Source organism: Pteronotus mesoamericanus, unplaced genomic scaffold (genome assembly GCF_021234165.1).
Source record: "Pteronotus mesoamericanus isolate MK-2021 breed Mesoamerican mustached bat unplaced genomic scaffold, CSHL_Meso_final contig_74, whole genome shotgun sequence".
Taxonomy (NCBI): domain Eukaryota; kingdom Metazoa; phylum Chordata; class Mammalia; order Chiroptera; family Mormoopidae; genus Pteronotus; species Pteronotus mesoamericanus.
The window spans coordinates 44,514,608-44,538,911 of NW_026555247.1; the positions used below are offsets into that span (position 1 = coordinate 44,514,608).

Here is a 24,304-nt window from a genome sequence, read left to right on the forward strand (position 1 = left end):
GGGCGGAGGCGGGGATTGGTGTGGTGTGATGGCAGGTGCGAGGTCTTGTGCCCCTTCAGCCATGGCGTTCCGCGTGAGGAGCGCGTCGGGACGGCTGCGTTGCACCCGCGTATCCCCCAGGTCTGCGGTCCGTTGAGAAGGTAAGTGTGCCCCCAGCCTGCCGGGGTGAGGGCGGCAGACCGGACGGAGCTCTGCCGCGGGGGTGGCTGTGGCCCCGGACCTGGCCTGGGACAGGCCCCGTCCTGCGAACCCTCAGGCCCCTCCCGACCCGCAGCGGAGGGCCCCGAAGGACTTTCCAGGGAAAATGCAACGTGGCCAGGCTTAAGGGAGGCCGAGGCGCTGCGGGGGCCTCCGCCGGAGCGTAACGCTCGGTTTGGACAGGTGTCTCTTTCTACGCTTCAGGCAATGGCACTTTAAGCTCTAAGGGGTAAGGTTGGGATACACGCCTCAGATTGTAGTTTTTTATTTTTAAAGGTTTTGTGTATTTCCGCTCAGAGAGAGGGGAAGGGAGGGAGAAAGCGGGAAGCGTCCGAGCGCCCCGGCGTCTCTCGCACGCTCCCAGCCGGGGGCCTGGTCCGCCACCCGGGCGCGCGCGGCCTTTTCGGTCGCGGCCGGTGCTCAGTGACGGAGCCGCAGCCGCCGGGGGGTTTAGTTCCTCGTTACGTGAACCCGGTGTTTGGGGGAGTGGCAGCTGGCTTTGCTGAGACGCAGCGCGGCGGCCCCGGCTTTAAACGCCATCGGCTCTGTGGTGCCTGCCGACTCCAGGAACCGTCCGGAACGGCGCAGACTGCGGTTCTCGTGCGCGCCGGCCTCGCCGACAGACCCCGCGGACTCCGTGACGCCTGCGGCCTGTCGGAATCTCTTGGGTCCCTTATGCGGCCGGGACCGCTCGGGCCGTCGCCCGGCGCCTCCGGTGTCTCAGGCTCCTTCGCGGGACTCCGGGCCGTGATCGCCGGCGGTCGGGGGCGGGGCGGGGCGGGGCAGCGGCCGAGGAAGGCGCGAGCCCTGCGGCCGGCGGTCCGCGGCTCCCGGCGGGACTCTCGCCCGCTCGTAGCGCCCGGGGCCGCCGCGAGGCGCTGGGAGGCTCTTGGACCTTTTCCACGTGAGACGCGGGCGATCCTGGCGCGAGGGATGTGCGCCGGGGTTCTCCGGCCAGTGCTCGGGAAAGGCGAAGACGGAGTGGCCAGGACTCAGGCCGCCTCTCTGCGAAAGGAAACGAAAATCTTCTTACCGTGAATAAAGGTCTTTCAGCCTTTTACTTAGAGTCCAAGAAAATTTTAAACCAATTACGTTTTAAGCTTTAAACGTTTTTGGCTAAGTCACGACACAAAGATAAAATGCGTTCATAGGCCTCGGTTCTTGAAACAAATAGCTTTACTTTGGAGGAAGGCTATAGAATGTGAGAAATGCCTTATTTTTAGTGAGTGACATGAAACATAAAACCTTATTTAAGTCATTTGACAGATAACAAAAATATTTTATTTTCACAGTAAAAAAATGGCCGCTGTAACTTCCAAACCTGTAGAGAATTTTAATGAGAGTTTATTTGAGCCGAATCCGACGATTGCCGGGAGGCGAGATCTCCGGTGCCCCCCAGAATGACAGTTTTCAGGTTTTTCATGCCTTTGGAGCCGAGCAGGGAACGGAGGGAAGGTTAAACGGGTGTGGGAGAGAGTGGGTGGGTTAGAGGGGAGCTGCCAAACGGGGCCTCTCCCGAGGGCGGTCACGCTGCGAGGGGCCTGAAAAATAGCACTCATCTGGCATTCAAGGTTCCGTTAACCTAGACACACGCCAACAACCGCAAACAACCGCAAACAACGGGCAGGGTGTTCTTAGGGCAAAGACAGGCCTTTTGATCAAAATGTTACAGGCCTGGGGTGTGGTCTGCCAAGCTGGGAAGTTGGGACCAGAGCACCCTGTCAGGTTACTTTTTCCAGAACCCTTTTTTTTTTGTCCACACCCAGTGTTTCAGTTAATTTAGTTTAAATTAACTAAAATTGGTTAATGTAGTTTAAATTAACTAAAATTGGTTAATGTAGTTTAAATTAAATAAAATTGGTTAATGTAGTTTAACTAAAATTGGTTAATGTAGTTTAAATTAAAATTGGTTAATGCAGTTTAAATGAACTAAAATTGGTTAATGTAGTTTAAATTAACTAAAATTGGTTAATGTAGTTTAAATCAACCAAAATTGGTTAATTAGTTTAAATTAACTAAAATTAGTTAATTTTTTAACTAATTTTATTAGTTATTGCTGCTATAATACAAGTTATTCTAAATTTTAGTGGCTGGAAAAAACAAACAGCCTGCTCTTTCCTAGGCATTCAGGCCAGAAACCCAGGAGTGGCTCACCTGGGAGACTGTGGCTCAGGGTCTCTGGAAATTCGAACTGAGGTGTGACCGGGGCTGCGGCACTGCACGGCTCGGCTGGGTGGGGGCAGACCTCTTAGACCTGCTTCCAAGCTCGGCCTCGGCCTCTGCCCAGGCCGCCTCCCTGCGCAGGGAGAGTGCGGGCGGGCAGCGCTCACCAGCCGCACAGCTCAGCCATCTTCTCTTCGTGGGGAAGCACACTCCACGGCTGGAGTCACTCCCAGGCGGGTGTGAGGACTGGGCGGGTGTCTTCAGAGCTCTGGGTCTACTGACTTTCAGAATGAATTCCAACCTCAGTTGTAGCTTAGAAAACCTGAGGAGCTGGGGTGCACACAGGCTGCTCTCTCACAGACTCTGTGTTGACAGCAGAAATCCCGGTTGTCTTTCTGCAGGTCATGGGGAATCAGGACCTACCAAGAGTTTTGGTGTCTGGATTTGAAGGGCCATCTGGTATATGTGAAGACCATGTTGGAGAGCTGCGGAAACACTTTAATCTCATTACCGTGCAAGAATTTCTGGAAAATAAAACGGAGTTGGGTCCCAAGATCCAGGCTATATATATGTGGATCGGAAAGCCCGCTATCAATGAGGAGCTCCTGCAGGGCCTGCCCGCCTTGAAGATCGTTGCCAACTCGGGAGCCGGCATAGACCACCTGGACCTGAAGCTCCTGGCCAGCTTTGGCGTGAAGGTGGCCAACACGCCGCAGGCTGTTTGCGTCCCCACGGCCGACATGGGCATGGCCTTGCTGCTGGCTGCAGCGCGGAGAGTAGTGGAAGGTGAGCCGGGTTGGAGATGCTGGTTTTCCCAAGAGATTGGATGTTAGACACTTGTTCACATGTGACACGTATAATTTTACTTTCAAACTTCAAATCTTTTTCTGGCCCTGATTTCTTTACTCTCCATCCAGGACTTGGTGGCACCTGGGAATCAGAGTCCCTCCTGGTTATTTGCAGCCGACTTGGTGCCCAAGCCCAGCTCCGGGCACAAGTAGCTCAGCAGTCTGTCTGACGACAGCCGTTTCCCCTGACCAAGTGCCACTCACTCACGTAACAGGTGGAAAGCGTGCGTGTGCGATGATTTCAGCACCCGTCTGGAAATGCCCTGGGGGTCATTCGTTGGCTGGTCAGCATGCCATCCGGGGGTGAAGGCCTGCATGTGAGTAGGCAGCATCCCTCCTGTCGGGGGACCTCCTTGGGGGCATCCCAGGAAAGGCAGCGTGTCCCCTCAGCACCTGCCCATCCCGCAGAGGGAGCCTTGGTGTGAAGGGGCCGAGGAGAGGGGAGCGAGGAGGCTGCGCTCTCTGCTTCAACTGCTGGTTCGCGACGTACACACGCAGTCCCCCACGCTCACACACAGTCCCGCACAGTCACACACAAGCGTCCAGTCGTACGTGCACTCACAGTCGCCCACCGTCACGGACACACTCATAGTCACACACACAGACACAGCCCCCAACCGATTTTAACCAGAAAACCTTCCTTAACGCGCGAGGACTTTCTCTCTGGCAGCACCCCCCCAGGAAGCGCTGGCTGCGCTGTGAGAACATCGCCCTCTGTTCCCCTTCCTCCCCTTGCAGAAATGCTCGTTTGCCGTCACGGAGACATGCATGAGAGCCACGGTCTGCCAGCCGCACCTTCTCGCCTTGTCACCGTGACAGAAAGGCCCCAGGAAGGGCTGTGGGGTTCTGTGCGGTGCCATCTCCGCTCCCCACTGTCTTCTTGTGCCTCGTAGGTCACCAGCTGGCTGTCTCACCAGACACAAGGAGCGTTCCCACAAACTGGATGGGTCAGGAAGTGACGGGGGCCACCCTGGGGATCGTGGGCATGGGCAGGACCGGCTACAAGGTGGCTCAGCGGGCCAGGGCGTTTGGAATGAAGGTCGTGTACCACAACAGGAAACGCAGGTGCGCTTCAGAGTGGACTCGAGGTGCACTGAGCAGAACGTACGCCGTCATCGTCTGAATGTGGCTTTGGATGAATGATCTCTCCGTTTTTTATAAGACTCCCAATTTTCTCCCAGAAAGTGGAACTGATAGTCCAGAGAGGGATCACGGTATTTTTATGATTACCTAGAAATGTGACTATGACTAGTTTCCATTTAAAAAAAAAACTCACCAGAAAGGGGTTTTAACTCACCTATAATTGTTCTTTTTTTTTTTTTTTTTTTTTTTAATTTCTCAAGTGACTTTTCCTTACGGGAGGTGCTGTCCACACCGGGGGAGACTTTGACCTGTTCTTGAGCGCCGAGCTCGATGCTCACCCACTCGCTCAGTCTGAAAGCCACTCCCTTTCATACGTGATTCAGCCCCCAACACCAGCTCTATTGAGTCTGTCTCTAGACAACTCTAAGCTGCATGTTGTCTCTCACTTGATTTGCACATCCCTCAAGGGGCTGACGTGCTGCTCCTGAATGCCCAGTCTCCTCTCCAAATCAGGACAAGACACTGCTTGCCACCTTGCAGTGGCTTCCCTTCTGCATGGAATGGAGTTCTCGCTGATGATGGTGGTGGTGGCACGGTGAGCTGGGAGATTTTATGTCCAGGCCCGTCCCCTTTTTCTGTCGCCATTCGCACAAAGGACAGCGGAGACAACATTCCATGTGAGGGGAGGGCAGAGGCGGAGGCCCGGGCTCCCCAGACAAGGTGCGCCGCGTGGGCAGGGCACTGAGAAGGAAGCTGGGTGTGCCCGGGTTCACAGAACTTTGTGTTCCGCGTTTGTATGGCAGTGGCGGCTCCTGGCCGCGACCCCTCGGAGCCTGGAATGTCTGCTGCGTAATCCGCGGTCTGGGGTGGCCAGAGCAATTGTTCACATTGGGCCAAAACCGACGCACAGTCCTACCTCCGTCAGACCCTCGGGTCCTTGCTTCTGTTTAACAGACAGCATTCTCGGGCCCGCTCCTGTTCCGTTTCGTTTTGCTTTGTGTTCTGGGAACGGTGATGTGTGTGCTCACAGCTGGTCATGCTCTGACATGACTGGGAGCATGTCTGACACACAATCAGCTTGTACCAGGCTCCCGGGGTTCACAGCTGAGAGCACGGTCCTGTTCTCAGGGAGCTGTGGGTCCGCTGTGAGACCCTGCAGAGAACCCAGGTGCCCACAGGGCTTCCAGGGCTAGTCATGGCCCCGCGAAGGGGACACATTTGAGTCCCTGGCTCCCTTCAGAAACTCCTGCCTGGGGCAACTTAATCAATTTCTGACTAGGAAATGTGATTTTTCTTCCTTGATTTCTTCATAGGAAATTGGAGGAGGAGGAAGCTGTTGGGGCCAGTTACTGTGAGAAGCTGGACGACCTGCTCCCGCAGTCAGACTTCGTGCTGTTGGCCCTGAGCCTGACGCCCCAGACCCAGAGGCTGATCGGGAGGCTGGAGCTGCGGCGGATGAAGCCCACCGCCATCCTCGTCAACATCGGCCGAGGTACCACCCGCCGCCTGTGTGCAGGCCCTGTGGCTGGGAGGCCGTGGAGGAGGAGGGCCCCCGGCCAGACCCTCGGCGTCTGCAGTCGGCCTTTGCCCTTAGTGGCTAATCAGTCCACTTAGACGGGTGTGGTGCTGAGCTGCTTCTTTAGAAATATTTCTGATTTTTGTCTTTACCTCTCTTTGAACCTCAGGTCATTAATGGAGGTTTTCAAATCCAGGCTTGGGCATCTACTCGGGGAAGGGACGCGGCAGTTTGATCTTCTAGGTGTAACTAAGCAAAATTTATGGGGATGAATTTTCTGAGCCTTTGCTTTAAAATAACAGCGTTGGCTGGGTTACCTGACATTTGCGTAGCACTGTGTGTGTGTGTGTGTGTGCGCGCGCGCGCGCAGCACAGGTGGGCCCTATACTGTAACCAAACGTTGGGGTGGGTTGGGGCGGCACTTACAAAGGAGAGACACGAAGTGCTCGCGACTTCAGCCAGCGACAGCACATGTGGGGTTGGGGCTGACGCCAAACATCCGGGCTGCTGGCCTTAGTGGGCTGCTGGCTGAGCACGTAGACACCGCACTGCCCCGCCTCCCTGTGCTGCCTGTGAACAAGCGGTGCCGGCCTGCAGCTCCGCTGGCCGAGCCAAGAAGCTGAAACTTCTCTGAAAATTCAGACCCTGCGAGTGGGCATCCCGGGCTTTCGGGGCTGTCACAGGCCAGTGACCACAGTCAGGATTCCGGAGCAACAGAGACCAGGAAGGGGCCTCGGACCTGGCTTCTTCCACAGCCACACAGGCAAGCCAGGGGTGCTCCGTGCCCTGACGGGCAGTCACCGGGGGCAGCTGCTCCCAGCCACGGTCAGTGGTGGGCTCCTTGTAGGTCTCTGCTGGAGGGAAAGGATTTTCTTCTCAGCATCTGCCCTGTGTCTTGTGTTTGAAATGACAGTCATAGGTGGTGGTTGTGGCTGCTTAGTTTTTCAGCGTGTATACAAAGTGTGTACAAAACGGTTCTCTGGGGGCTGCTTGGGGAGGCGGTGTGAAGAAGCGAGCCAGGCCCAGGCTCCCATCTGGGTTGGTGCGTGTGATCTCGAGCAAGTTGGTAACCAGGAGCCTTGGCTTCCTCGTCGTTGTCAAATGGATATCGACTCTGTGGCTTATTGGAGGGTTCAGTGCACCTGTGTCAGGATGTGCTCGGAAGGGCAGCTAAAGCGACCAGTGTTTTTTCCACGCACTGCCTACCTGTGGTGAGCACAGAGGACTTGTCTCCTTGGCTCAGGTCTGCTAATCGATCAGGACGCGCTGGTGGAAGCTCTGCAGACGGGGGTGATCGCAGCAGCGGCGCTGGACGTGGCGTACCCAGAGCCCCTGCCCAGGTAAGGAGGCCTGAGAGAACCCCCAGCCCTGGAAGGGGCCCGGGACAGCCGGGCTCTGGCTTTTGCAGCTGGGTTGTCACAGAACTGTAGGGTCGTGGCCAGCAGGGGCCTAAAGGCCCCTGGACACCTGCCCAGCCCTGCAGGCAGCCTGCGCACCGCTGCAGCGCCCCCCACAGGCGGGGCGCGGCCCACGGGGCCCTGCGTTGTCCGCCTCCAGTCCTCCCTGAGCCCCTGGCCCTGGGTTGCCCTCTTGAGCATCAAAGGATAACTTTGGTTTTCTTGTCTTTTAAAAACCTTCATGTGATTGAAGACAGCTAATGTGTTTTATCTTAGTCTTTTTTTTTTTGGAGGCCAAACATCTTCATATCCTTCAACTATAGCCTAAGCAATGGCATTTCCACATACCTTGTCGTTGTTACGGTTTTGGAGCACTTTCTTTTTTAAGGTCCTCTGGAAATGTGCTCTCAAGATCTAAACCCAGCGTGGCTGTCGCAGCCTGACCACTGTAGAAAAATTATGCAAAGTTCGCATCAGCAGCACATGCATTGTTTTAGAAGCCCTGTTGCACCCTTAGCTTAAGTTTTTAGCTAAAATTGAAATTGCTGTTCCAGCAATTCTTTTTTAAGCATATGCATGGAATTTTCCATTTATTTCTATTGGACTTAATTTTTGACCCTAAGATCCAGGCTTTTAGGGCCAGAGCCCTGATTCTGTCGTTTATTTTGAAACTTGATGCTGTCATTCTTTAAACTCACTCTGATTCCTCCAACTTTGATTTCCACCTAGTAAGTAAATTACTATCAGCTGAATGACATTGCAACCAAATTTATTATCTAAATTTATCAAGATTGACCATAGAACTTAGACATTTCTGAGGGAAATAATTTATTTAGAACAGTGTTTCTGCAAAGGTGGGCGGGAGCCCCTTTCAGGGGCTCTGAAGTCAGAGGTACACCCTTCATACTGTCCGGTGGGGTTTATTCCCGCTCCTGTTTCCTCACAAGGGCGCCGATGACATGCAGTGACACTCTGACAGCTAAGGAAGCGTGTGCTTCTGTATTATTAATTTTTTCAGTTTTAATTTCTAATACTATAAATGTGGACAGATGCCTGCATAAACAAATGGGGTTTTCAATTTCTGAAAGTGTAAAGAGGTCCTGAGAACAAGCGTTTAAGCACCACTAATGTACAATAAAAAATAATTTCGATATAAATTAAGAAGCATGAACATTTTAAACGGTTGTCCACTTACTCCAAAACTTAGAAGCTATGTGGTCACCCGTGTTGTCTAGTCTGCTACAATGAGCTTTTTATTAGATTCACTAGGAAGGTGACACAGGGCGAATACCAGGGTTACCTCGCAGAGCTCAGTTTATTCTAATAGGTGACTCACTCCTCATGCCCCTGGGAAACCATTTTGTGGCCAAGAGATTTAGCAGTTATTTTATGAATAACTTAATCTTCATATCTCCATATTTTTTTAATTTCTGTATTATCTTTATCAGACAGATGAGTGTTCATCTTGATTTTTTGGAGGGAGGAATTTCATTGTTGCTTACTGTAAAAAGAAGGGTATTAGGGATTACTTAGTCATACTACAAATGTATTCTTTGCCTTACACAAGTATTTACTACAAGATTATTTTAAAAAGAAAAATTCATTCGTCAATAGAATAAAAAGTCCTCAAGATCATCTTCCGGCTTGAGGACTTATTAGAAAGACTCACAGAACTCAGAAAAGCCTTCACCCTCACACTTCCTGTCCATCACAGGGAGAGGACACAGAGTGAAATCAGCAAATGTAAACAGTGTATCCAGCGGAGTCCAGGAGAAATGAGCTTCCAGCTGTCCCCTCCCAGTGGAGTGATAGGGATAATAGTTACTACTTCCCGCAATGAGGTTTGACAACACACACGCAGCCCGACCAGGGAAGCGCACCCAAGCATCGGCATCAGGGGCCAGGAAGGCACCGGGTGCCCGCATGTCTGGTGTTAGCTAGTCGGCCTCCAGCCTCTCCAGAGGTCACGATGACACACCGTGGGCCAGGGTTCCAGGTGAGCAAAAACAGGCATTCACCCCAAATTCCTCTGTTAGCATAAGCTGCCTGGCTATGCTCAAGGTCCCAAGGATAAGGAGACACTCCCTTCAGGCAGTGAACCTCAGAGGCTCGGAGGTCAGCTCCCAGAGGAGTGTGTTTGGAATGTGCAGGGTCTGAGCTCTCCAGAGTCCAGAGTTCTGCAGGCCTGTTGAGTTAATCCTTTATTTCACGGGTTATTCCCTGACCCTGGACCGAGGCTGTCTTACAGCCAAATGATTATATTTACTGGAGTGTCTACGTTTATTAGTTTTTATATAATAGATGCAGCCCTAACATCAATATGACTATGCCTAACATTTGGAAGAGCCAGTGCGGGGCAGGGATAGACTCAAAGCAAAAACTGACCCATCCTGTAAAGCCATTACATGCATTCTTGTGTTTATTGTACTCATTTATTGTTTGCCCATTGACCTACCACTCTTCGTACCTTATGGTGAACTTGTACAGTACTGTGAGTATATAAATTAGCTGCTATTTAGCTAAGTCCAGTTTTTCCTTAGGCCAGCCATTCCCCAGTGGTATATTATGAAGAAGGTTTTACTCAATCTGTCACTCCAATTGATCATCAATATCAGCAGTATCATATGACTCATTTACATGAGGTGGTTAAATTCTACCAACAATGCCAGTGTTACACCATATCATAATATATTCATGGTATAATTTGGCTTCATTATATGATACACCAGTAACAATTACATAGGTATTTGCTACGTTTGCTCCACCATCTCAACAGAATTGGCTCTTGCCTCTACACCAGATAGTATTAGGGACAGGCGTGACAGCTGCTCATGATTCAGTGACCGCTGGGTTCCAGGTCAGTTGGGACAAAGCCAGTCGCCCTGCGGTCTCCAACGTGTGCTGTCACAGAGCAGGGACCGCCGTCTCCCTACGGGAGGGCCAGTGTCTTCAGGAGAGTTCTTACCCCGTCAGCTGTGCTACAGGACATGCCTCGAGGGGCCCAGCCCTGCAGACTGGGGCAGTCAGAGTGGCAAGTGCCCCAGAGAACGTCCGTAGGTTTTAGGGTGCATGAGATTGCAACGGGGTGCCCTCAAGGGCTAGGATGGTCACGTGGCTACTTTGGCCTCTCTGCATTAAAACAGCCAGGAGTCCCTGGTGGGTCAGGGCGCGGCCCTTTCCCAGCACTGGGCTCTGGCCTCACCCACTTCACGAAGAACCTCCTCTTCCCAGGCTGGCCCCCAGCCTTGCAGTCTTCCGGGAAGAGAGCGCCCTCTAACCTGCCAGTTCTAGTGAGGAAACGTCCCTCCACTGAGTGCCGCTCCTCCAGGGCCCATTCTGCGTGTCCGGTGATGCCTGGACCCGCACCTGTGTCCCCTAGGGCCCTTTTCTGCCTTGCGGGCCAGCATTTAATCCACTGTGCACGGTGTGCCACGGTGTGCCGACGGCCTGGCTGCAGGTAGGATACGTGCTTTGCACCCAAAATGCAGGGGTTGGACGAGTGGCGGTCCCAGCTGGGCGGGATCTGGAGTGTGCTGTTCGCCGCCCAGCCTGCCCACCTCGGGGTGCAGCTGTGGAACCTGAGCTCCAAGGACCGAAGCTCAAGGGACAAACAGCTCTGCTGGTTCCCGTCACTGCACTGTGTTTCAGAGACCATCCTCTGCTGAAGTTGAAGAATGTCACTCTGACGCCGCACGCTGGAACCGCAACCCCTCAGGCCCGACAGCAGATGATGGAAAACTTGGCTGGCAGCATCCTGGCCTCGCTCAGCGGGCGTCCGGTTCCCAATGAAGTGCCGTTGCCATGAGTGGCGTGGGCTGCGAATTCGGAGGGATGGCGCGCGGCAGATTAAATGGGGAAATGTTACCTTGCGTGTTGTATTTACGTTGGGGTCCAACGTACGGATGCGTCTACTGTCACTATCTGAGACCGCAGCAGTGGTGACGCTTTGCTGAGCGCGGGCTAAGGGCCCACCCTGCGTTCGCACCGCGCTGGCAACGCGCCGGAGCCCGCTCGTCGCCTGGCGTCCGGACGCTGCAAGTGTGTGAAACTGGATTAAAACCCTGGGCTGGTGCCTTCCATCCTGTTAAATTCCCACAGGTCCCCGGCAGGGAGCCTTGCTCCAACTCTAACCACCGTTGTCACTCCTTCCAACCATCCCAAAGCTGACTGCTGGGCGCCCTCCGGGGCCGCGGGGGACTGACCAGCGGGCCCGGGACCACGCAGCGCCGCGTCTCCGCGAGCCAGTGACAGCGGGCGTGGGCAGCGCTAGCAGGGGCGACAGTGACGACGGGTTGGGCGACGGTGTGCCTCCTTTCTGCGGGGTTTTGAACCTGCTGAGGAGGTAGCGCACGGAGAAAGCATTCGGTGTAACGAAGGGCCTTGCGGTGTCGGGAGGCAGAAACATGGGCTCCACCCAGAACGCCCCCGAACCACCAGCGGAGAGCTCTCACCGCTCCCGCCCTGGTTTCTCCCCTTGCTACGCAGTGGCAGCCGAGCCGCGACGCAGTCTCGCTAGCTCGGTGCCGGCGCCGGCGCCCCGCCGGCCCGCTCCCGCCCTCAGGGCGGTCCCGTGGGGTAGCCCGGCCCCGCCCCGTCGCTCCACATCCCGCCCACCCCTCCTCTAGGCTCCGCCCCTCCCGCGTCGCCCCGCCCCTCGTTCTCCACTACTCCGCACCCGCGTCGTTCAGCCCCGCGACGCCCCTCCCAACGTCACTCCGCCCCGCACGCGCGCCACCGCCTTCTGCGTCGCCCCGCCCCGACGCTTCCCGTCGGTCTACCCGTCCTCAAGCCCCGCCCCACCGCAAGTCTCCCCGCCCCACGTCGTGCGCACCGCTCAGCACGCACGCTGCCCCATAGGCTCGGGGCCCCGCCCCGTCGCTTCACGTTCTGCCCCGCGCGCGTCGCTCCGCCCCACGTTCCCCGCCCCGCTGCTACACGTCCCGCCTACTCGTCCTCGAGGCCCAGACCTGTACTAGGCCCTGTCCCACGTCGCCCCGCCTCTTTACGTCCCGCCCCGCGTCGATCCGCCTCTCGTTGCTCCGCCCCGGGGTCCGCTCGACGCCATGTGGGTGGAGGCTCACCGGCTGTTGGGTCTCCCCGCGGGGCTTCGGGCGCTGCTCGGCGGGAGCCACGCGGGGTTCCTTCCCGGCGGCGCCCGAGGCCTGCATGGCTCGCCCGTCCGCTGCGGCAAGAACCTGCTCAAGAAATTTGCCTCGAAAACCAAGTACGGCGCCCTGAGTGCAGGGGTAGGGGGTGGAGGCCGTGCCCTGAGGGCGGGGGCGGGGCCCACGCGCACTCCGTCGGCCCGCGCAGCCTTGCTTGGGAGGTTGGTGGTCACGGAGAGGCCACCGCCAGTTCCGCCGCCCTGTCGCCGTTCGCCCCGGCCGGCCTTTTCTCCGTCCCGTTACAGTCGAGGCGGTAGCGTCGAGTCCTCTGAAGACCAGCGGTGCCCCGCGAGCGCGGGAAGCCCAGCGGCGCGGACGTTTTTGTTGGTGCTGGTCGCCGGAAGCGGTGCGCGGCCGTCTAACGGAAGGAAGTTCGACAGTTGAGGCGTTTCCTGTCGGGGACGCTTTCCTAGGGGTGGGCTTCGTTTCAGAAGGAAGCCCCAAAGCTTGTCCGGATAGGTCCTTAAGGCCGGAGGGAACTGTAACGAAATACGCTGCCTTCCGCGCCACGTTTGTAGATGAACGTGGCATTTGGGGCAACGGACTACTCTGAACACCCGGGTCAGACCTGTGGAAACCGGCAGAGGTGGCACAGCGGTTCCGTGAAACCGCACCACGGTGGTGACGCCGGCGGCTCGTCTGGCGCGTTTGTTACAACGAGTGAACCGGCGCGGACGCGCGGTCATTAGCCGAAGTCCACGCGCTCTTCACGTTTCTTTTCCTGTTCCTGTTCTTTCCCTGACGCCCCTTTCCTGTTCCAGGGCCCCGCTCTGGGGCCGCCTGCCTTGGTCATCCCCCGTCGGGGCCCCTCTGCGGCGGCGTGTGCGGGGTTCCCGCACGAGGACACCGGGGTGTAGGCTTGGGTAGGAAGGCCGCAGACGGCGGGTGCCGCTTTCATCCCATCCGGTCTGGGGGGCACGCTGCCCACGGGGGTCGTCGCTCTGGGTGTGGCCCTGGGCCTCTTCGTAGGGCGGGCTGGCGGGGGACGCGCCTGGGCCTCCCCCTGGGCGAGGAGCCTCTTCTGCGTCACGGGTCCTGTGGGCTGGGCCCGCGGGTCACAGCCCAGCGCGCGTCCGCTGTGCTCGCTTGTTCCCGTTGGGCCACTGGGAGCGCTTTCGCTTGGCTCCCGCATCCCTCTGACACACCCGTCATTTGGGGGTTCATGGCGACTTTTACATTTTTAATTTGTATTCTTGAGCGCTTGTTTACTTAGTGGCACTCACTTCACGATGCCTCCGTTCCGCAATCAGCCGCTTATGCCGGGAGCTCTGGGTCCTGTTAGTAGCAAACGGCCTTAGGTGCCCTGGGAGCCGAATGTGCTCATTGCTACCAGGTGTCTCTCTTTTGGGCCCTTTCACCTTACAAAGCAAAATATAGTACAACCGCAGGTGCACTAACCTCTAAACGTTTCGCGTGTCTCCACTCGGACCTGCCGTAAGCGCAGCTTGAGCTCATAGGGTCCTGCAGCCCCACGGGCCGCCCCGGCTCCCTGTCCTGCGCGTGGGGGGCGCCCTCCCGCGCCGCTGAGAGGCCCCTGTTCGCGCAGCTGGTCGGGCCCGGAGCCAGTCCCGCGCTCGCCCGGGGGCAGCTTTGCCGGGCAGAGCGCGTGCTCCCCTGCGGCTGCCTAGGTGTGTTTTTAAGGTTCTCCTCCTCTGCCGTTGGGATGAGCAGCAGACTTAGAGTAAAAACGGAGGTCGAGGTAAAGCCACCTGCTGCGTCCCCGCCCCCCGCCCGCGTTGTTGTCAGTGAGGTACGTTCCCGCTCTCAGTGTCGCTGTCCGAATTTGGCCCCTGAGAAGCAGTCGTGGTATCGGAAGCTTGAGCTAAACGTGTGTAACTTTTCTTCTTTAACCTGCTGTCTGTATCCAACACAGCTTTTGTTTTCTTCCTGTAGGAAGAAGTTTTGGTACGAAGGGCCATCCCTGGGCTCTCACCTGGTGAGGAGAGGGCCCGCGGCAGCCGCTCCCTGGCCTCGATGGGCTCCAGGCGCCGGGCGGCTCCAGCCCCGGCACCAGCGTCCCCCTGGCGGAGGGAGCGGGGTCGGCAGGGGCGGGTCTGGGGCGAGTGGCAGCGTGGGATTTCGACGTTAGAATGCACGGCCGACCGGGACGTTTTCAGGGTGTCGCAGCTGCGGCCAAACGCTAACGTCGCAATGTGTGTATAACACACACACGTAGATACGTTGTAGAAGTTTATGTAATGAACGATTCTGGCTAGGAAAAACACTGCATACTAAAAACCGCTGAATTGTATGCGTTTTTGTTTTTTTTCTAATTTACTGATTTTAGAGAGACAGAGGAAGGGAGAAACACCAATTTGTTGTGCCACTTCTCTGTGCATCGTGGGTTGATTCTTGTACGTGCCCCGCCTGGGAGGAGACGCAGTCTTGGCTTCTCAGGGCGGTGCTCCAGCCACCCGAGCCGTCCCCCCCAGGCCGGCTGTGCATGTTAACAGGGAGAATTTTATGATATGTGGGATGTATTTCAGTAAAAGTTTTTGTTGAAAAAAATATGTACTGGTAGTAATTTTTATTCGGGAGGAATGCTAGATAAAATCTGCAAGGATCCAGCTCTGTAAAATAAAGTGGTTTTTTTTTTTTTAATCTTCACCCGAGGACATGCCCGTTGATATTAGAGAGGGGAAGAGGAGGGGAGGGAGAGAGACACCGACCAGTTGCCTCTCACAGCCGCCCCGACTGGGGACGGAACCCACGACCTTTTGGGTTACGGGGGGACGGTGCTCCCATCCAGTGAGCCACAGCAGCCAGGGCCAAAGTGTGTCTTAATGAGAGCGGGGGTGATGGAGCGTAGCGTTTGTTTCTTGTTTGTCAAGGTGTTCAAGTCCTTCCCAGCTGCCTGGCACTGACCGGCCTTTTTGTCAGTCGGTGCCAGTGTCGCGCGCAGTCTGACGTCTGCCTTTGTGTGTGCCCTCCTCACCGCAGACTCCCAAGCCGTCCCAGCTGGAGTTCCTAACGAAGAGCACTTCGAAGAAAGCCAGGAAGGAAGACCACGTGCGCCTGAGGGCCCTGAACGGCCTGCTGCACAAAGCGCTCCGCGACTTGCTCTGCACCCCTGAAGTGAGCCAGGAGGTCTGCGACCTGCACGTGGAGCTGTCCAAGGTAGAGGCGGGGCCCGGGCGAGAAGGGACGGGCTGGCGGCTGGGGCTGGGGGCCCGCCCCCGGCGTCGCGCTGAGGCCCAGCTCGCTCAGACGGGCTTCGGTCAGGGCTGTAGGAGCGTTGCTAAGTGTGGCCACGGGAGCACTAAGACAGAGGGAGGGACTGCGTGTGGTGCCACAGCAGGGGCGGGAGGTGTCTCTGACCAGACAGCACCACATGCAGGGTCAGGAGGCCTGCGGGTCAGGGGTGTGGATGTGTCACGTTTGTCTCGGAGGAAAGGTGAAGGGGGTGACCTCCTGCCATCGGTCTCCTTGGAGGGAGCGTAGCCGGAGGGGCGCGAGGAGGAGAGCAGTGGCAGCGGTGCTGGCGAGTGCCACGGGGTCGCGGTCGGGGTCGGGGTCGCAGAGGCGAGGCCTCGGGTTCCGGCTGTGCAGGCGGCGGCCAGTGGCAGTGCGGCTGGGGCGCTCGCTCCGGGGGTGGGCGGGCTGCAGGCGGCTTGCCTTCTCTCCTGCACCCCGTCTGCGGAGGAGCCGCATAAGCTGAAGGGATGGGGGGGTCAGGTGTCTCTGACCTCAGACTTCTCTGCCTGCCGCGTGTACTGGAGGACGACGTCGTCGGCGGAGCGGACCGCGCACGCCCAGGCCACGCTGCAGAGGCACGCCGCACACATGAGGTGAGCGCGTGCTGCCGGCCGGGCGCGTCCGCACTCACAGCGCGGGGGGGGGCGGCCCCGGCCTGTTTCACGGTGTTTTTGCTTTGGAGGAGAATTTGGGAAGCGGTTTTTGAACCTCAGTGTAATTTACATTTTCCCATAAGGCATAACCTAGGCGAGGCGGGTGCCAATGCATGTCAGCCTCCTGAAAATCAGAGGGCTCGGCGCCCAGTGCCCGAGGCTGCGGAACCGCGCAGGGGCAGGGCGTTTCATGGGATGGGGGGGCGAGTTCATCGGTCTGGTTGCAGATTCCATGTCGCACCCAGCCTTTGAGAGACTACCACGTGTTGAGTTTTGTTCAGTTTCAAAGAGACCCACGCGTCTCCTAAGGGTGTGCGTATAGCCCTCCGACTTCCAGCCACAGACCTGTGCGAGGCCGATTTTCCCCCTACGTTTCAGCTGCAACACCATCAGAACAGATTGAATACAGATGCAGACATGAGACCCAGCTGTCTTCCATTAAACCAGGCAAAAAGAAATGTGCAATGGTGTACACAGCGCCACTCTTTGCAATATTTTTTTTTTAGAAAACAATTATTTTTCATTAAAAATGTCTGGGAACGTTTAGTGGGTTTACTTTAAATGAATTAATAAATACATATATTTTAAATTCCTAGTTTTAATTTCTAGTATGGGAAATGTGGATAGATACGACCCACGTAAACGAAAGCTCTTTGGGGCCCTCGGTAATTTTTTTAGCGTAGAGCGGTCCTGAGGTTTTGAGAACTGCTGAGCTGGGTGGGAGTAAAGATGTTACTCAGTTTCCTTGGGCTTAAAAGGTCCAGAAACCAACGCGCTCGCCCTCTCAGGCTTGGAACCCCCCGCCTGCCCTTGGCTTTCGTGGCCACTCCCGACCCGCGTCCCCTGCACTGTCAGGAGGACGGGCCAGAGCTGCCCCGCTCACCTCCCTGTGTGGCTCTGCTGCGTCGTGACCGCTGACATGCACCCCAGGGATCCCTGAGTGTCTGTAAAGTTGGTTATGAAGGAGTGATGCGTTCATCTCATTTTTACATTGAACAGAAACAAAACAGAAATGTAACAAGGGTCCCGGTAGCAGTGCTGTTTGCTGGTTAATTTTTAGGCAGTTAGGAAATTCAGTTACACAGAGTGGCCCCTTTCCCAACTCCTGTGGTCACCCAGGGTTTTGTGTCTTCCAAGAGCCACTGTCCCTGAGCGGATGTGCTGTGTGTCACAGCCACCTTGCCACTGGCTGCTTGTACCCAGAGTCACCTTTTATCTGCCGTTGGGTCTGAGGACCACAGAGAGCCCGCCCTTGTGACATCGGGGGCGTGGGCGGCTTTGTTGCTGGAGCATGTCCGTCGGCGGGAGGGTGGAGCGTTGACAGCTGGTTAGTGACCAGCCGTGGAGCCCAAGGCCACAGCGATGCCCAGGAGGCAGCCGCGGGTTAGGTCAGGCCAGTCCGAGGGGCCGTCCCGGCCCTGCCATGATGTGCGGCGGGCTGCGGAAGACTCTTCTGGGCTGACGTTTTCATCTTTGAATAACGTGATGAGCAGACCTGTCGTCTTACGCCTGTGTGAGGCCATCGTGTCTTTCTGTTTCTGGCGCTGTCATGCCTCTCCCCCGGGTGTCCCCTCCTCCGCATAACGTGCCCCTTCTCCCCCAGGCATCTCCTGATGTCCCAGCAGACGCTGAGGAACGTGCCGCCGGTCGTGTTTGTTCAGGACAAGGAGCACGCCGCTCTGGCCGAGGTGAGGCCCTGAGGTGACAGACCGCAGGTTGTCACCGTTCACGTAGGCAAGGTCCCTAAGAGGGTAGCACACACTGTTTTAAGAGGCAATACTGGCAAGGGTGCAGACAGCAAGTAAGACCCCCATGCTTGCTCCCAGCGCAAGCCACCAGAGGGAAACTCGTTTCTGATTTTAATTTTTTTAATGTTTATCCCTGTAACTCTTAACTAGTAAGTCAGGCCTCCAGGTTCCGATATATAACCCTCTGCTCGCCGCTCCCTCTCCCTTCCCCGGTTTCAGTCCCACTCCGGCTGAGTTACACCGTTACGGCACGGCTCGCAGGGTTTGCATTCTGACCTGCGACTGTAACTTTCGTGTATCTTCTTGTTTTAGCCACAGGTTAATTACATAGGTTAAAACGTGTAAGAGTGTGTGCGTGTGTGTGTGTGTGTGTGTGTTTTAATCTGGTTGCTGGTTGCCTGGTGGTTACTAAGGTATGTTATACCTTTAAAGTTTATCAAAAAACCACTAAGTAGCATTTACAATATTCTGATTAAGTGGCTATTAGTTGCTTATAGAACTAAGTATTTACGTCCATGGAGAGAAAATATCTAATTGGACATTTTTTTGGCCTTGTTCATCCTACAAGCAACACTGAAAGCGTTATACGAATAACAACCTTGGCAGATAGGACAGGAAACAAAGGAGGCAAGTGTCTACTTTAGAAAATCCAGCAAAGCCCCCCTGCGGTGGCTCAGTGGGTTGAGCGTTGTCCTGTGAACCGCAAGGTCGCAGGTTCGGTTCCTAGTCAGGGCACGTGCCTGAGTTGCAGGTTTGGTCCCCCGGGGCAGCGGTCCTCAACCTGTTTGGCACCAGGGACCGGTTTCGTGGAGACAGCTCTTCCATGGACCGGGGCGGGGCCAGAGCGGCCTGGTTCCTACAGGCCATGGACCAGCACCGGTCCCCTGCTGCCCGGAGGTTGGGGACCCCGCCCTGGGGCACATATGGAAGGCAGCCGCCGATGGATGCTCCTCTCTCACCTCGATGTTTCTCACCCTCTCTTCCTCCCTCCCTTCCCTTCTCTAAAATAAAAAAATAAAATATTAGAAGAAGTATCCCGCAAAATACAGGCTGTGGGGGCGCTGCAAAGACACTTAGCGAGGGATCCACCCACGCACGCTGGTCAGGCTGGGAGAAGGCTGTCCTGGCCCTGGCTGGGGGTGCGCCCTCTGCTCCTGTGCCTGGCTGGGCCCTGTCTCTGCGGTGGTGGGGTCGGCAGTCACCAAGGTCGCGCCTGGCTCTGGGGGCTCCTGTTCAGAAGCAGCCGCTGGAAGGAGGGTGGCGGGTGCGGTGCTCGTTTCTGGGGAGGCCCTTTCTCCAAAGACAGTGTTGGTGGCATGTGTGTGGGAGGCTGCCCCCAGCTTGTGCGGCGTCTGCCCCCCTGCGTCCCACGTGTGCCCAGAGGAGGCGCTGAAGGGTCCCCCCACGAGCCCCATGGTCCCACCGGTCGTGCACGTGCCTGGAGCCCATGGTTGAGCGGAGGAGGGCGGAGGGCGGATCTCGGCCGCGGGGTCTGTCCCCCCGTAGTCGGGAGTCAGGAAGGGCTGGGCCGTGGGGCCTCTGGTCTGTCCGGGTGAGGGTCCGAGGGTGCGGTCCTCACTCGCTTGCCCTGGCACACGTCAGCGCAGGGTTTTTCGAACACTGCACATTCGCGATGACTCGGGGTCAGCCCATGAAAAAGCAGCTCCGATGGACACAAAATGAAAATAGGGAGCCACAGACGCCCCTCTGAGTCTCCCGCCAGTTCATTCTGTGTCTTGCACCGATTGCACCCGGTTGAAAACTTGCAGGTGGGCGCTCGTGATGAGAGCTGCTTGTAAGAGTTTGAGCAGCATCTTTGTCCCCTCCAGGCGGTTGTGAGGTCGCTGGTGTGGACGTGGGAACGGGGGGCAGGTGCTCTGTGCAGGCTGAGCCCCAGAGCCTCTGGCAATAGCACTGTTACTGCCAGCAAACCCAGGCCGGGGGTCTGGGTCCTGCTCATGAAGCCACATGACACCCCCCTTCCTGCTGACAGGAGAGCAGTGAGGGTACTGAGGGTCCCCTTGGGAGCAAGAGGCGCCGCCACGCTGTTGGGGAGGGGGGGCCCCTGGGAGGCAGAGGTCGAACCAGCAGAAGCCGAGTGGGGCACGTCCTGCCACCCACCATCCCCTGTGAGTCCCCACGCCAGGGGAGGGCTATGCCGTGCTCCTCCGGGGCGCACGCTTGGTGGCCCCTGTTAGAACGGGGGGCCGAGGTGCTGGGCCTGTGCCAGGCGCTGGAGGAAAGACCTCGCGCTCTGATCCTGTCTATAAAAGTTCAAGGACGGGAGTGCCCCGTCTTCGGCTTCGGAAGTCAAAGCACCGGCCGCCGCTGGGAGGGGCTCGGGGGAGCACTTGGTCCCCCAGACGTCCCGCAGGGTGCCACGGGGGTCGCGGTGTGAAGTGCCGAGCTGTCCGCCGAGGGCTGTGTGCATGTCCTGGGCATCTTATCTTTCAACCGAAAGGCTTTTAAAATGGGGTGTTTTTCGTAACTATAAAGGAAGAAAATTTTTAATGAAAATCCATGGACTCAGGAGACCCGCATTGTGGTTTATTCCGCTTGCTTGCCTCCCTTGGTGGGTCGGGGGCCCGTGGCCCCGCGCAGGGCCCCCTTTCTCACGTGACGGCCCCAGAGACACAGGCGGCCAGCGTTAATGGGGCGTCTCCTCCTCTGTTCACACTCTGAAAATAGGCCTTATCGGTGGGCAGTTTCTCGTCAAAGGTACAGAGCACGCACGCCGCCCCGTCCTGACGCGCCACGTGTGCGGGCCTCTGGCTCAGCCCGGCGTTTGCTGTGCGCGCAGCTCCTTTGGGGAGCCGGAACGCAGCCGGCGACTCTGCCGCCTGTTGGTGGGCGGCGGTCCCCTGTCCCAGTGAGGCTGCGGGGCGTGGCGGGGGGGGGTTGGGGGGGTTGGCCTGGCGGGTTGGTGCACATCCTCGCTGCCTGTGGGCCGCCACTCCTTCAGGGACGTTGTCCAGCCCTGCTGGTCGTCGGGCTGCGCGGCCACGCGGGCTGTCCACATCCCTGCTCAGCGCGTGTGTGACGAGTCTCCGCCCGGCCTTGCTGGTCCTGTTCCTGGTGCTTCCGTGCCCGCCCCGCCCCGGGTCCAGCACCGGTGCCATGGGGACTGCGCGCCCTGGGGCCGCAGGGGACACAGCAGCGCGGGTTGCTTGGGCAAGTCGGCCGATGTCCAGCTCCTGGGTCATGACTTGGACTTTCACACATTTAAATCCACTTTTTAAAAATTGTTCATCATCAGAGAAAACGTGACCATTAGAACAAAAGGTGTTTGACAGCACAGGTGGCAGACGGGCCCAGCTCCTGGGAAGTGTCACTGTGAGGAGCGACGGGGAGGGGTCCGCAGTGGCCGCGCATCCCTCTGACGCTGCGCCCTCCATTCCCTGTCAGGTGGACCGGCTGCTGGCGGTCGCCGACTTTGGCCCCACAGATGAAAACGAAGACTTTGGGCACAGCGACCTCAGGTGATGCGTGTGGACGTGCGCCCACGTCTCAGGCAGATGGCGGGTGCGGGGTCGCGGCTGCCCCAAGGGTATGCAGGCCCACTCGGCGCTGTCGGAGCCTCTTGACGGGTGCGGACGCTGCAGAGACTCATGGGCCAGGGCTGCGTGCCGGGTCGCCAGGCGGGTGGGACGCTGCTGAAGCGTGGGCGGCGGGGGCTGAGCGGTGCGTGTGGAGGAGCCTGGTGTCCAAGACCCGCTGTGTCTGCCTCCCCGGGGCGCTGCTCAGGCCCCCGGCCTGCCAGGCGCTGGGGGCTCCCCTTGGGACCGCTAAGCCAGACAGCGGCCCCGGGCTGCGGCGAGTCCGTGCACCCTGGACCGGTAAGGGGCGCTTGGGGGTGGCACGCAGGGCCACGGCTGCGGGCGGGAACCTCCGCAGCGAGTGCCAAGGGGCTCGGAGCTGCAGCACCGCCCGGTGTGGTTGCCAAGGGCCCCCCGTTGGCTCTCCGAGTCGGCGCCTCCCTGTTGCTGTGCTTCGTCGAGCAGCCTGCGCCCCCCCGCCCCGAGACCACGCGGCTGGCCTCGTGCGCGGGCCGCCTGTGAACAGGGCGACGCTCGGGGTGTGCTGGGTGACAGTGCAGGCAGCGGCCTCAGAGCTGGGGCGGCTGGCGCCACCCGCAGACGCCGAGAGCGGCCTGTGCTGTCCGGCCGGGAGGCCGCCGGGCCCGGTGAGGTGCCGCCAGCCAGCGGCATGGGGACGGCTTGCGGGCGGAGGGTGGAAGGAGGTGCGGCGGGAGCCCAGGCGTTCGCGCGGTGGCTCTGGCGCTTCACCTTGCTTCTCCCTCCAGGGACCTGGACGCCCCAGAGGTCTCTTCACCACGTGACGCCCCGGGGCCCACCTTGTGCTCCAGCCTGTGCGGGATCGACCACGAGGCGCTCCACCAGCAGATCATGGCGTACAAGAGGAGGAGGGAGAAGGGGCGTGCGGGCGGGAGCCCCGAGGGCCCGGGGCCAGAGCTGGCGGCGGAGCTGAGGCGGCAAATGGAGAGGAGGAAGAAGGCCGGGCCTCGCGTGGACGATGAGCTCTCCCCCAGGCCCCCCCCCGGGGGAGCTGGCGAGTGAGGGCGGCCTGGGAGATGGCAGGGCCCGTGCAGGGGAGCGTGCCCTGGGCAGCGAATGGGAGAGGCCAGGGTGGGGAGCGGGGACGGGGGGCGGGGGCAGGTAGGGCCCTGGAGAGTGGACGGGGTCACGGCCGGTGTGAGTTGTGAGGCTTCTGCGCGGCCCCGATGGGAGTTCTGCTCTGATAGCCCAGTCGCCTCTGGTGTTTTCTGGGAAGAGCCTTCGAGTGAGGGGCAGTGCTGTTAGCACCTTCTCTCTCTCCACCAGCGGTTTCTGTCGCTGTGGAAAGTGCCCGAAAGCCTCTTGGGCTGAGGAGGAGGGGGTGGGTCTTCTTTATCTGCAGCTTTGCCGCCTCAGTGCAGAGTTCCTGAGACCCCCCGTCCCTACGTGGGCGGCACCTTCACACCCATCCTGGGATGCGCCCACAGAGGCGGAAATTGAGTCCTAACATGCACGGTCCCCCCTGAAGTTCACATGTTCCTGGCGTACTGTAAACAACTGCTTTTCACAGTTTATTTCATGCCATATTTTCCACATTTTTGTGTCTTTTCTTTTTTAATCCTCACCCTAGGAGAGTTAATCAGTTTTAGGGACAGAGGAAGGAGAAAGCATCACTGTGAAAGGAACATTAATTGGTTGCCCCCTGCACACACCCGACCAGGGGTCGAATCCACAAGCCAAGGATGCGCCCTGACCAGGAACCCAAATGTTCCTACTATGTATGAAAGCAATTCGGTTTCCATCTGTCTTTTAAAAAATAAACGTAGCGACTGAAGGCAGAGCAGAAAAAATTTTAGCCTATGGTATTTCATTTCTCCCTGGAAGATGCCAGGTTTTATGGAAGGCCTGCCCCGCGGCACCACGCTTACATGCGCTTTCAGATTCACCTGTGCACAGCACCTCGCAGCGCGGGGCGTGAGAGTGTAAGGCCCGGCTTTCGAGAGGAAGCTGTGGCGGGAAGAGTGTGTGGGACTCTCCGTGAGGGCGTGTCCAGTGGCGCCGCCTCGCGCAGCCCCAGACGGTGCTCCTCTGCCTCCGCTTTGTGCGCAGACGCTGGCGTTTGCAGGGTCCGCAGGCGCTGCCCCGTTCTGGGCGCCTCTGCCCTGGGGACTGAGACCCACGTCCAGAGACCCTGAGAGCAGGCACTGTCTTCACGGCGCAACGGCTGGTGTGGGGGCGGCCTCTGGTGTGCGGGCTGGTCTGTCCCACTCGGGGAGTTAATTTGCTGATGTTGGTCCCTGCCCAGGCCCACGACTTGCCCGTGGGCACACGGGCCGGATGCCTGCGTCACACGCCGTCGGGGCCCAGGAAGCTTGCGAGGCATTAGCAGCCACCTTCCGGCTCCCACGCTCCAGTACTAGGTCTTCCAAGTGGGTTCTATCAGATTGTCGATCTTGGTAAGAAAGCCAAGAGTAGCTGAGTGTATTTTAGTTACCAGGAGAAAGGCAGAGGAAGGTTCCTTGAGAAGTGACAGAAGTTTCACTGCAGGTTCTTGTCTGAATTCTATTCACATAACCCAGCAAAGCCTACGTGTGTGCTACATGCGACCTCAGTGCTGTCTCAAGTGTGTGTGAGCGTGAGTGCCCATGTGTGCAGGTGTACACGTGTGGCTCCCTGTGTGCATGAGTCTGTGTGCGCGCCTGTGCACAAGCTCAGGCCTGCAAAGACTTCGTGTACAACAACTGTGACACGCACTCTTGCCTAGCCTGTGCCGCCAACATGTGTCTTGTGGGTTTGGCTCCATCTTGGGAAGCCTCATACCAT

At 57.8% G+C, this 24,304-nt stretch overlaps 2 protein-coding genes across 2 annotated transcripts; both read left to right on the forward strand.

The window, feature by feature from the left end:
* LOC129078789 (probable 2-ketogluconate reductase) lies at positions 1-11,117 on the forward strand. Its single transcript, XM_054583804.1, has 6 exons — positions 1-140; positions 2,763-3,147; positions 4,103-4,274; positions 5,606-5,784; positions 7,052-7,148; positions 10,854-11,117. Exons 2-6 carry the CDS (start codon positions 2,766-2,768, stop codon positions 11,008-11,010), a joined length of 987 nt encoding a protein of 328 aa, XP_054439779.1. The 5' UTR covers positions 1-140; positions 2,763-2,765; the 3' UTR covers positions 11,011-11,117.
* A 1,104-nt stretch (positions 11,118-12,221) lies between these two features.
* RBFA (ribosome binding factor A) lies at positions 12,222-22,601 on the forward strand. Its single transcript, XM_054583901.1, has 7 exons — positions 12,222-12,429; positions 14,264-14,306; positions 15,311-15,487; positions 16,046-16,158; positions 17,822-17,906; positions 21,372-21,445; positions 22,270-22,601. Exons 1-7 carry the CDS (start codon positions 12,269-12,271, stop codon positions 22,541-22,543), a joined length of 927 nt encoding a protein of 308 aa, XP_054439876.1. The 5' UTR covers positions 12,222-12,268; the 3' UTR covers positions 22,544-22,601.
* Positions 22,602-24,304: the final 1,703 nt, after the last annotated feature.